The sequence below is a fragment of the Cyprinodon tularosa genome, unplaced genomic scaffold (genome assembly GCF_016077235.1).
Source record: "Cyprinodon tularosa strain WSP-4 unplaced genomic scaffold, ASM1607723v1 ctg170, whole genome shotgun sequence".
Lineage (NCBI taxonomy): Eukaryota > Metazoa > Chordata > Actinopteri > Cyprinodontiformes > Cyprinodontidae > Cyprinodon > Cyprinodon tularosa.
Genome location: NW_024038532.1, coordinates 872,232 through 885,615, shown reverse-complemented (window position 1 = coordinate 885,615; position 13,384 = coordinate 872,232). Strand labels below are relative to the sequence as shown.

Genomic DNA, 13,384 nt, shown 5'->3' with positions numbered 1-13,384 from the left:
GTGGATTAAATCAAAATGTCTTCTTGGAGATCTCCTGCTCATACATAATATTTACTGGAGTTACATAACCATGTTTCCTTATAGAAAATTATGAGTGGGTCAGAGAAAAAAAATTTTTTTTAGCGTATAAGTACAAGAGTTGTGCCAAAATGAGTCGATGCAATCAGCTGGTTTTCCTTAGATAGAAAACTTTGAACCAATCTGACTGGATGATCTGGTTAAACCGTCTCTATAAAGTGCTTTGAGATTATGTGTCGTGAATTGGTGCTATATAACTAGGGTTGAAACAATTAATCAAATCGCATATGTATTTAATTGATTATTGAAATAACCGTCCACTAATTTTTTATCAATTAATCGTTATCTGGAGTATAGAGACTGCAAAACATCCATTTAGCTGACAGAACGACCAACTTAGAGCTGTAATTGTATCAAAATTTTAATAAAACACACATACAAATTTTGCATTTAATATAAAAAAAACCTTTTTGTCAGTCAATATGGTCTATCCAGAACTCCTCCAGTGGAAAAGTTTTAGTTTCATCTGTTTTAATTTCATGAATAGAATTGCCTGGTTCTGCTGGAGGTTTCTTCCTGTTAAAAGGGAGTTTTTCCTCTCCACCATCGCTACAAGCATGCTTAGTGTGAGGGATTGTATTTAAGTCAATGAGTCGATGCAATCAACGGGTTTTCCTTAGATAGAAAACTTTGAATCAATCTGACTGGATGATCTGGTGAACTGTAAAGTGCCTTGAGATGACTTGTGTTGTGAATTGACGCTATAGAAATAAACTGAATTGAATTGAATAATATTCTTTAAGGAACCTTTGACTATCCGATTCTTAATCGATTAAACCAAAAAAATATTAACAGATTAATAATCATTAGTTGCAGCTCTATAAATAAATAAATACACTGAATTGTGTAGGAAACCTAAAAGACGCAAGCATGAAAGGACCAAAATGGTGAAGGAATGAGTGGATGAGTGGGAACATGGCCAGGATTTGTTTAGCCGCTGCTCTGTGTGATCAGCTGACTGTGGGAAAACATACCTGTCCATCCTCACCAGCTCTTGTCCACCTGGAAGAGAGGAAGCAGGAAATGAGCCATTGTGACTGAACTGAAACCCAGTGGAATGAGAATGTGCTTCCTACTGTGTGAACTACAGTTAATCCCAAACACTTACAGGAAACATGTGTGACTTTGGGAAGCGAAGCATAAAAGATGAAAATCTAAAGCAGAGCTAGGAGATGGAAATGAGTCCCTGCTATGAAGAAGTGTTGGACACATTTCTTCAGCTTTGACTTTTTTGTTACACTGTTTGAAATAACCAATCAAGTTTTAATATTAGGTTTTATTTGAGTTGGAGCAAAATGTTTTAAGCAATTTTATTTATAAAGAAGATAAAAATGCAATAAAAACCAACTTGACAAATATAACCGCCTCTGTTGGTGAATCATGAAGTAACCAGAATAAGGCCCAAATTCTGGATCAATTCCATCATTCACATTAATACCTTATTACTCACACTTAGAACTGAAGAAATACTTAAAATTATTATAACATGGATATTTTCTAAAGAGATTTAAAAATATAGCTCATCACACTATAACAGATGAAAGGTGTTGTGGAGGATTTTTTAAAAGACCCGCCAGGTAAAAAAAAAAAAATACGCATGCAAGAGGCATACAAGCCCATTTCTCCTGGTGCACGCCCAGTTTAAAATGTGCTGATCTCATAACTCGTATGGAAAAAAATCGAAATCTAGATAAGTCAGTTTTTGTTAAAATAAGTGCATTTGTTGTTGATTGAGTAGCTAAAAGAGACATCTTGCCAATGGAACAAGACAATTTGCAGTTAAAATAAGAAAACTCGGTTGCTTATTTTTATTTCACGTGCATATTATCTAATTATCTTATTGTAAGAGTAAAAATACTGATTCCATTGGCAAATCATCTCATTTACCTATTCAAATTAAGGGCAAATACACCTGATTTAAAAAATGTTCCGCTTATTTCTAGATCGTTTTTCCAGTGTACAAGCTTACTGTGTCCACAGCTCAGTTAACTGACCATTTGGACAGATGATCACTACTTTTTGCTCCGTTGGTCACGTTACTCCTCCTCCACCACCACGCGGTGCCTGCGCCATCTTTGTTATTAGTCGCTGCTGTCGGGAAGCGATAGCCTATGACGACAGCAGGCCGCTGTGACAGCAAATCCCATAATGCTTTGTGCAGAGAACTCTCCGCGCAAAGCATTCTGGGATATATCTGCCTCTTCTGAGGCCTTTCTTTTCTCCTCGTTCACTTTGTAGACACTTTTTCCTATTACGACCGTCAGACATTTTCCACGACGGAGCTTTAGCGCCAGGGTAGAGATTTTTTATTTGTTTTTTATTTCGAGAATAAAGTAACATTACGACACTTTATCCTCATAGCTTTATGACTTTATTCTCGTAGAGTTACGACTTTATTAAATTTGAACACTGCTGCATTTTATGGAATGGAAATGTTTATTTACTGTCTGGAAAGCAGTACTAAACGAAATTTCGTTTTGTATACACTCTGTGTCAGTTAAAGTTGTCCAAGATAATTTTCGTAATGTTACGAGCATTAGCGCCAGGGTAGAGATTTTTTATTTGTTTTTTATTTCGAGAATAAAGTAACATTACAACACTTTATCCTCGTAATTTTATGACATTATCCTCAAAATGTTACGACTTTATTTTAGTAATTTTACGGCTTTCTCCTTATAATTTTATAACTATTCTCATTGCGACTTTATTCTCCTAATTTTATGACTTTATTCTCATAATATTACGACTTCATTCTCAAGAATTAAAACTGAGGACTTAAAACTGAACTTAGATATTCTGTCTAATTATGTAAGATAAAGGTATTTTTTGTTGTTAAACAATTCTTATTAATGGATAAGGATAAAAGTAAGAAAGATTTTCAAATTTTTGTTTTCTTCATATTTTGTAGCATTGCCTGTTCTTTTGCTAAAGGGGCCAGAAGCTAACGCTGCAACATGAAAAAGTCTGTGGACCCCTGTTCTGAAAAATATGCAACACATCACACCTCACTTCATAAAAAACGATCCATGAACATACAGGAAACACAAAAACAGATGAGAAACAAGGTCTTTTGACATTTTTCCCTCTCAAAGGGGTTACACACTAAGACTTCAGGATCCCATCGAACCGCAGTAAGACATTATTCATAGACGGTGACCATTCCAAGGCGTGGTCAGCTGACCATAATTACGCAACATCTAAAGCTCTGCAGGCCTCTTTTACCTCAGTTAAGGGTCCGGATTCATAATTTGACAATAAAGAGAGAGAGAGAGTGGGGAAAGTAGCCTCAGGGAGGAACCCAAGGCCTAAACCACTGCTGACTCAAAAGAACCAAAACGTTCTGTCAACATTTACCAAAAACATCTTAATAAAAATATCCTTTGGACTGATGGGGAAAAAATTGAACTTTTTGGGAAAAGTACACCATGTTACATCTGGACTAAAACTAACAGCATTTGAGAAGAACATCACTACAGAGCGCTTAGTATGACGGTCCAAGGCTGCTTTGCTTTGACAAAAGATGCCATTATCTATTGTAGAACTGCTCCAAGGCAAAGTAGATGATTTAGACATGCACTTGTTCCATAAAAGTTAAAAAAATATCCATTGGACTTTGTTTCCAAGTTTGAAGACGTGTCTCTTCCCATCCAGGAAGCTTTTTCAGTTGAAAATGTCAGAAATAGCGTTGAGTTCGAGGCTTTATACAGAGCCTAACAAAGCCTTGTTTTTGCTTAGAGAACATGCAAAATGAAACGGACAAACCTTTGGAATGGGGGTCTTTTTGCTTCTTTTGTTAGCCTGCAATGCCCAATACCTGTCTATGTCTCTGAAAGGGGGGTCGTTAAAGGTAATCGTTGGCCTGGCTGAATAGGCGAGGTCTTCTATTCTCCGGTAAGGGGTTGGGGTTGGGATGATAGCAGGAAGGGATCAACTCAATTGCTGCATTGTAGGTTTTTGAAAGCCTAAATCTGACTCCATCCCCTCTGTTTAAGGTTGGTTTTTGATTCTTATCATAGATGGCTTCCTTCACGCCACCTATTTTCTTTATCCAAAATTTTAACATTTTGGTCCTCAAAACAATGTCCTTTTTTTCCATAAGGTGTAGATGTACCGCAGAGTCCTGTCCAGAGGAGGGCGCTCTTCTGTGTTGGGCCATGCATCTATGGAGAGGTTGTTTGATGTCTCCATAATAAAGACAACAGAAATTTCTGTTCACTGGCAGAAAATAAAACATGGAGAATGTCTGGTCGTGATTTTTTTAGGTATCTCTATAAATTCTCATCTACAAAACATTTTGGTCTCGTCAAGTCAGAGCCTGGAATGAAATCTAGTGGAGATTCAGTGGCTTGAGCCTAAAAAAGTCGATGAAGAACCCATAGAGAGGTAGGGGCCTGTCACGCTGGTTGCCGCCTTCAGGGGCAACGCATTTTCACAATGGAGCAGGCTTCCAAGTTTTAAAACGTTTTCGCTTCCCATCCAGGAAGCTTCCTGAAGCCTTGAGTTCAAGACATTTACCCCAGTTACACTACCCTTGAAAAACCGTGCCGAGGCCGGTCCGAGCTCAGTAACTGAGATAACTTATCATGCGTAAATGGAAAGCAAACTGAACCGAACCGAGCTAGACACAACCGAACCGAGCTAACTGCAGACCAGTGGGCTCGGCTGGGTTTTTCCCTGGCTCGGTTCTCTGATAACAAGAGCGCATGAGCAGAACGCGTCATCTCCGTCTGGCTGCACATCCCGATTCCCACTCCATTCCAGTAGTTGGCGGTAACGCCCCTCCGGAAACAGAAGAAGAACAACTTCTTCTTCAACTATAAACAACAATGAAAATCTTCTCCACGCGACATTTTAAATAATGGCATTTTAAATAACACAGAAGTACAGCAATAATAATCAAGCATCACTTTCTGAATGTGAAGGGCGCCGCCATTTTGATTTGCTTGATTCACTCCTTTTTCGTCTTCTTCTTCTTGTATTTTATGGCGGATGGCAAACAACTTTTGGTGCTTTACCGCCACCAACTGCTTAATTTCCTCCTTCAATACTGGCAGTAATACCGCAGATGGTCACTAGGAGGCGAGGAGTCGAGGAACCGAGATAGCGTGATGTGTAAACGGTCGTCAGACCGGTCTCGGCATGGATCGGTTTTTCAAGGGTAGTGTAAATGGGGCTTATATGTTGGGCTCTGTACGTAGCCTCAAACTCAGGGCTATTTCTAACATTTTGAATTAAAAAAACTTCCTGGATGGGAAGCAAATCATCTTCAAACTTGGAAACTAAGTCCAGTGGATTTTTTTTTTTTACTTTTTTAGAAACATAATTTAATAAAACTACATTTTATACTCAAGTTGTCTATTTCTGATAGTAAAATTATCTGTCTGTAATACATACGCCTGTTTGAGCGGGAGTTCTCCCGCTGTTTGTAGACCAGGACCAGAATAAGAGGCAGAGAGAGCAGAGCCAAAATGCAGGCGGCTAATGCCAAGGCCACGGGCACCGATGCTGCCAAACGAAACAAAGGAAGAATTAGAAAAAAAAAATAAACGACACTCAGTCTGCTTTTCAATGTCTGTGTTGACTTTCATACCTGGAGGAGGTGTGGGATCCCAGAAGGTGCAGTTGGTAGCTCCTTCCCTCCCTAGAACAATGAAAGATGTTCATGTTTATAATATATCGTACTTGTGCACCCAGCCTGTTACGAGGTACCACATGATTTGGTTCCACGTCCGACTCTTGTACCACTTCAAATCAAAATCTTCCATAAAGCTGTTTGCTTTACTTACTTGGTGTAACATGAAGGATAATGTGGCTGTGGGAATTCTGCAGGACCGACAGATGGTCGTGATCTTTCTTAAACTCCAGCGCCATGCAGCAGTAGCGTCCCTGGTCGGCATAGGTCACGTTATGGAGAGTCACCCACATTTTATCATTCGTATGACCCATCTCCAACCCCTGAGGCAAGACGTGGCTCTTAAGAGGGAGAGACAGATTCCTCGGGCCTAGCTTGCCTTTGCAGTGCTGGTCAGTGTGGGCCGTGAAGAGCCAGCGCTCCTTTACGTGGTTATCGTCATACACCTTGGCATGCTTTTGGTTACACACTAGTTTGGCAGTCACCCCCTCTGGACAGGTGTAATACATGTGGGGTGCAGATAGAGCCAGCGGGGAATGGGGGCTGGTGGCTTCCACCTTAACTGGAGAGAGAAGACAGACACAGATTTGTCCGATTACACTTCTGGTAGAATAAAACGTAAAGGAAAAACAATAAATAGAACGAAAAACAGATGGTTTTTAGAGCTACATTTTGGGACGCTTGGTAGAGGTGTTGATTTGATGCAAAGTGGGAATCCTGACATTCCTGTGTGGACTCTGCTTCTACCTAGATTACCCCCCCAATCGTCCAACACCATCTCAGTAGGGCTGCAACAAACAATTTCTTTGCAAATCGATTAATCTGTTGATTAGTTTTTCAAGTGATCGATTAATAAAGGCATAGCCAAGGGTTCCTTAAAGATTTTTTTATGAAATTAAACCTGGTGAAATTATAATGTTTCCACTTGAAGAGGTCTGGATAGGCAAGGCAAGGCAAATTTATATGTATAGCACAATTCAGTACAAAGACAATGCAAAGTGCTTTACATGATTAAAATACAGGAAGATAAAACAGAATCAAAACAAGTAGGAAAAAAATAAATAAATTAAATAAAATAAAAAATGCAGAAACAAAAAAGAATATTAAAAACAGTTGGACTAAAGAAAATATGTTTTAGTTGAACTGTTTAAGTAGAACAGTCAATTTAAAGGAACTCAGGCTTTCCGCACTTTTACAGTTTTCTTGAAGTTTGTTCCAGATAAGTGGAGCATAGGAACTAAATGCTGCTTCTCCATGTTTAGTTCTGGTTCTAGGTATGCAGAGCCGGCTGGAGCCAGAAGACCTGAGTGGTCTGGAGTAGGGATGCACGATATTGGGATTTTGGCCGATATCCGATATGCCGATATTTTAAAACTCATGTAGCCAATAACCGATATCGATACTGATGTTAAAGCTGGACAAAAATAAGTAGTCATTGAAAATAGCAGTTTTGTTATCCATTTCTGACACTTTGAAAAATAATATACTCAAATATATTTTTCACATGCTGATGTCAAATTGATTTTTAAAAACGCGGTATCGATCTATTTTACTTTCAAAATCTCGTGAAATTTCATTGTTCTGTTACAAACTCTCGTGATATTTTGCAAATTCTTGTGAGATTTTGTTAGTAAAATAGATCGATACCGCGTCAATATATCAACATATAAAAATATGGCAAAATTTCGTGAATTTTCGGGGGATTTCGTAGCATAACGATGACATATAGCAATATTTCATTAGTAAAAGAGATTGATATGGTGTTTTTAAATGGCAATATATCAGCATATGAAGATATTGTGATATTTTAATGTATCAATATTTTTTCCCTCGTCTTTAGAAGTTTTTAAGTCTGTAAAAAAGAAGTTTTTGAGGAAGAAGAAGAAGTAGTATTTTTTTTTTTTTAGACTTTAGAAACTCAGAAGCTGATCAAATATCGGGTTAAATATCGGTGGGGTGGCCGATGTCAGATATTCAGTTTTAAGGCCGATACCGATAGGGGGCCGATTATATCGTGCATCCCTAGTCTGGAAGGTTGATACACTGATAGCAAGTCTGTGATATATTTAGCTGCTAAGCCATTCAGAGATTTATAGACTAACAGAAGTATTTTAAAGTCTATTCTCTGAGATACAGGGAGCCAGTGGAAGGACTTTAGAACTGGGGTGATGTGCTCTACTTTCTTAGTCTTAGTGAGGACACAGGCAGCAGCGTTCTGGATCAGCTGCAGCTGTCTGATCCACTTTTTAGGGAGACCTGTGAAATAGATATTGCATATTGACAGTTTTTTTCTTTTTTACTTAAATGCAAAATGTTTATTTATTTTTTTTACAATTTTGATATAATTACACTGGAAAAAATTGATATCTAGATAAGTAATTTTTTCTTAAAATAAGTGCATTTCTTCTTGAATTAAGGAGGTAAATGTGAAATGTTGCCAATTGAACAAGACAATTTACATTTAGAATAAGAAAACTCAATTGGATTGTCTTATTTCAAGTGCATGTTATTAAATTATCTTATTTCAAGAGTAAAAATGCTCATTCCATGGGCAAACTACCTCATTTACCTACTCAAATTAAGGGTAAATACACTTCATTTACGAAATTTTTACTTATTTCTAGATCGTTTTTCCAGTGTACTGCTTTAAGGGAGTCGCTCTGTCAGCTAAAGGCATGTTTTAAGGTCTCTATACTTCAGTTAACGATTCATTGATTACTGATTTAGTTGACGATTATTTCAATAATCAGTTAAACTGAATCATTTTAATTGTTTCAGCTCTTGTTCTTTCAATCTCCTCTAGATAAGGCTAGAATCTGACAGCCAGGAGAAAAACATGATGTGGTTTTGTCTGTCTTTGGGTTCTCTCTAATTCTTCACTGCAAAAATGATCTAGAAATGAGTAAAAAATTCCTAAATTAAGTGTATTCACCCTTAATTTGAGAAGGTAAATGAGAGTTTGCCAATGGAATGAGTAATTTTACTCTTAAAATAAGATAATTAGATAATATGCACTTGAAATAAGACGATGTAATTGTGTTTTCTTATTTTAAGGGTAAATTGTCTCGTTCCATTGGCAGAATGTCTCTTTTACTTCCTCAATTCAAGAACAAATGCGCTTATTTTAAGAAAAATTGACTAGTCTACATTTAGATTTTTTGCAGTGTTCTCGATGCATCTTCTGGACAAAACCTGCTTCTCTCCGCCTGTCCAAAAACAACTGGTCAGGATTTGGTGTTTTAAAACCACAACTGTTTTTTGTTTTATTTTCTAGGTGCATAAATCTGTAGCGATCCAGCAATGATATGAGAATGACACGATATATCATTGCTTTACACTCTCTTAAGCAATGATAGCTTTGAGGATCCGTTGGCAAAGGATGAAAGAAAATCTGAGATATTTTGGTTTGACACAGCTTTTGATTTTCCTCTTTCAGCCAAAATACCTTCCCTGCTGTTGTGTTGCTGTGTCTTTCTTCTACTTGCTACTACAAGAAAAAGTGAAAAACTCTCACAGTTTGTATTTGTCTCTCTATTGCTGAAACAGGAGATTGATAGAACAATGAAAGAATAAATCGTTTCCATTTTTTCAGATTAAAGTTTTTGGATTTTTATGTACCAGAAAAAACAGACTAAAGGATAATGTGGAAATGATAGATAAAATATTTTTTCCTACAAATAATTTGAAAAGTGTTGTATTTGTATCTGCACACCTTTTTGCACATCATGAGCTGGAAATTTTGGTAAATCTTAGCAAAATATTTCAAGTTCAGTCACAATGAAAGAAGAGCTTAATTTATCCTCCTTCTAATTCCAACCAGCTTCCCTTTCAATTCTGTAAAAAGGACTCTGAACAGTTCTAACCGCCATGTTTCAAAGTATTCTTACTGAACCAGACTGCTTCCTTATTCCCCTTATTCCGCTTTTTGTACACTTAAAAACTGTGCTTCTTAGTGTTGGTCTATCACAGAAAAATCTTACTAAAATACACTAAAGGATTTAATTTTAATTGATTTAATTAACCTTTTTGATCTCACATTAGAGAAATTTACCTCTGCATTTAACCCAGCAGTGGGCTGCCATCGTCGGGCGTTAAAGGAATAGTACACCCAAAACATGATTAGCCTTCATTTGCTACTCATCCCCATGCTGAACAACACTCTGGAGTACTTTTTTGATATCTCAAATGCATCTGGAGATCTGGGAGGCTTCTTGCTGTCTGCTGACATTCAAATAATGGAGGTCTATGGCGCCCGAGGCAGAAAGGTCCATAAAAGTCCACAAAAAACGTGTCAATATTCCTCCATACTGCTCGTCCAATGTATTCCAAGTGTCCTGAGTGGGTAGCATCCATAATTTACTCGAAACGAAGTCATTTAGAATGTTTTTAGAGCATAAACAGTAGTGTATAGGATTTCCTAAAAGCGCGTTCACGAGTCTACGGAAACCGCGGCAGACCAAACCAGATGAAAGTGCGCATTCAGCTCGGCAAAGAACTCATGCTCTTCCTCAACACTGAAGTCCTCAGACATTTTTCTTTCGATGTTTCTTTCTTTGCACAGGTAAACAGCACATTTCTTCTTCTACGCTTGCATTATCGGCAGAGCAGACGCTGAATGCGCACTTTCATCTGGTTTGGTCTGCCGCGGTTTCCGTAGACTCGTGAACGCGCTTTTAGGAATTCCTATACACTACTGTTTATGCTCTAAAAACATTCTAAATGACTTTGTTTCGAGTAAATTATGGACGCTACCCACTCAGGACACTTGGAATACATTGGACGAGCAGTATGGAGGAATATTGACACGTTTTTTGTGGACTTTTATGGACCTTTCTGCCTTGGGCGCCATAGACCTCCATTATTTGAATGTCAGCAGACAGCAAGAAGCCTCCCAGATCTCCAGATGCATTTGAGATATCAAAAAAGTACTCCAGAGTGTTGTTCAGCATGGGGGTGAGTAGAAAATGAAGGCTAATCATGTTTTGGGTGTACTATTCCTTTAAGGGTCTTGCTCAGAGAGCCAGAGTGGCAGGCTGTGGGAGTGGGTTTTGAACTCACAACCTCAGGATTTCAAGCTCTATGCCCTAACCACTAGGCCACCACTCCCTGTTTAACAGCACAAACTACAAAAACATTCCAAAAACATTAAAAAACAAACCACTGGACTGGATTTTAATGACTATGACTGGGATGATGGAGAATGTTCACCAGCACATAAAAACTTTGGTACTTTATTTTACATTCCTCTTATAAACTATTAATAAAAGAAGGAATGAGGCATTTAGGTTCAGTGGAAAATAAATAAGAAGCTGAAGGTTTATATAAAGGAGGGAAAATCCCAGTTTTTAAAGATAGCAGACGATAAAGAATAACTTCTGGAACTAAGGGAGTATTAAAGGGGAAAAAAAGGTTATTTAGGGCATGAAGGAACTAGAATTAAAATATTTAAGGAATTCATATTAGTAAGCTGAACCAGAGGACAAGTTTCCAACTTAAAGTTTCCAAAGTAATTTGAGGAGGAAAGGATGATGGTTTCCATCCTGATAGTATTTCCATCCCACTTCAGACGTCTGCTGGTGAGACGTTTCTTTGCTGGTTTGCTGCCAGTTGAGCAGGATTACATTTCAAAGCGGGAGATTAAGGAGACTATTATAAGACTTTAAAGAGTATTTGTAGTTTTTTAAATGTAGAAAAAAATGACTAGACGGAAAGCCCTGATTTGACGGGACATATGATATAGGGGAGTGTTGGCCGAGTGGTTAGAGCTGTGCACTCTCCAGTTGGATCCCCACAGCCTCCACTCTGGGTTCTGGGTGCAAAACCCTTAACCCCTGATTGCTCCTCGGGCGCCGCACAATGGCAGCCCACTGCTCCCCAAGAGGATGTGTCAAAATGCAGAGAACGAATTTCCCCATTGTGGGACAATAAAGATATTTAGATTACATATTTTATTAAAGATACATTTAAGTAGGGGGGCCATATTTTCATTAATGGTCCAATAAAGGTAATTTAAAAAATCAGGACATTTCCTCACTTTCTAAAAACAAAACCCGGGACGCCCGGGACAGGACGTGAAATACGGATATGTCCCGGGAAATACAGACATTTAGTCACCCTAAATTTAAGTCCAAAGAAATTTCCAAATTTCTTTGGACATCCTGACTTTAAATGGATATTTCCAAAGAAATATCCATTTAAAGTCAGGATGTGATTTTGCTTGATAAAATAAGCTGAAGCCTTATATTAATGGCTGCACGTTTGAATGGAATGCCGTTAAGATTAACACCCTGAATATGAAAAACTATATGCACCTTTATAAATCTTCTGTCTTTGTTGCACATAAATAGCTTTGTTTATGTGTACAAATGTTCACGATCAGATTAAAACAATAAAAATCCGATTGTATTGATTATATAGACATCGGATTCCTAATGCGTCGTGTAAACATGCCGACTGGTATATTTTAATAACAGCTAGTCCGAGCGATTAATGTTTGGAACACATCATGTTGATGCAGGATCCTCATTTACCTGCAAGCTGATGGGATTATTCCTCAGCATAAACCGTCCCGCTCCGCTGGATTACAGTCCCATTCTGATCTTTCCTAATCCAATCAGAACATATTCTGACTGACATGTTTACATGACACGTTTATGCTCATGTAAACGTAGCAACTGTGTCGGATCATAAACCAGATTTAATCAGAGAAATATTAATGCAGTTTCTAAATTATGGGTTTGTTTTCAAAGAGTTAATAACGTATCATCACCACTGTTTGTATGTAGAATATCAAAAGACTCATGAAGCCGATAAGAGCCTATTTCACCTTTAGCAGCAATTATTTTTAACCTTCCAAAACTTTAAATTATTGCTCTTTAGTTAGCAGCATGTTGGGATAACAATGTTTCATCATATCAACAGTTATTTTCTTTCTGGAAATAAGAAAAGTAAATATTAGGGATGCACGATATTGGGATTTCGGCCGATATCCGATATGCCGATATTTTAAAACTCATGTAGCCGATAACCGATATCGATACCGATGTTAAAGCTGGACAAAAATAAGTAGTCATTGAAAATAGCAGTTTTGTTATCCATTTCTGACACTTTGAAAAATTAAATACTCAAATATATTTTCATATGCTGATATCAAATTGATTCTTAAAAACGCGGTATCGATCTATTTTACTTTCAAAATCTCGTGAAATTTCATCGTTCTGTTACAAACTCTCGTGATATTTTGCAAATTCTTGTGAGATTTTGTTAGTAAAATAGATCGATACCGCGTCAATATATCAACATTTAAAAATATGGCAACATTTGGTGAATTTTCAGGGGATTTCGTAGCATAACGATGACATATAGCAATATTTCATTAGTAAAAGAGATTGATATGGTGTTTTTAAATGGCAATATATCAGCATATGAAGATATTGGGATATTTTAATGTATCAATATTTTTTCCCTCGTCTTTAGAGGTTTTTAAGTCTGTAAAAAATAAGTTTTTTAAGAAGAAGAAGAAGTAGTATTTTCTTTTTTTTTTTTACACTTTAGAAACTCAGAAACTGATCAAATATCGGGTTAAATATCGCTGGGGTGGCCGATGTCCAATATTCAGTTTTAAGGCCGATACCGATAGGGGGCCGATTATATCGTGCATTCCTAGTAAATATA

General features: G+C 37.4%; 2 protein-coding genes across 2 annotated transcripts in view; one reads left to right on the top strand and one right to left on the bottom strand.

Moving 5' to 3' along the window:
* cdh23 (cadherin-related 23) overlaps positions 1-13,384 on the top strand; it is a 240,909-nt gene that overhangs the window by 148,149 nt on the left and 79,376 nt on the right. The gene's annotated exons all lie outside the window — the stretch shown is intronic.
* The window catches only part of vsir (V-set immunoregulatory receptor), a 41,180-nt gene that overhangs the window by 11,407 nt on the left and 16,389 nt on the right, over positions 1-13,384 (bottom strand). The window contains exons 2-5 of the mRNA XM_038281412.1: positions 5,865-6,272; positions 5,669-5,719; positions 5,473-5,583; positions 1,053-1,080 (exon numbers count right to left, since the gene is read on the bottom strand). Of these exons, the coding sequence (XP_038137340.1) occupies positions 1,053-1,080; positions 5,473-5,583; positions 5,669-5,719; positions 5,865-6,272 (598 nt within the window). The remainder of the gene's footprint in view (positions 1-1,052; positions 1,081-5,472; positions 5,584-5,668; positions 5,720-5,864; positions 6,273-13,384) is intronic.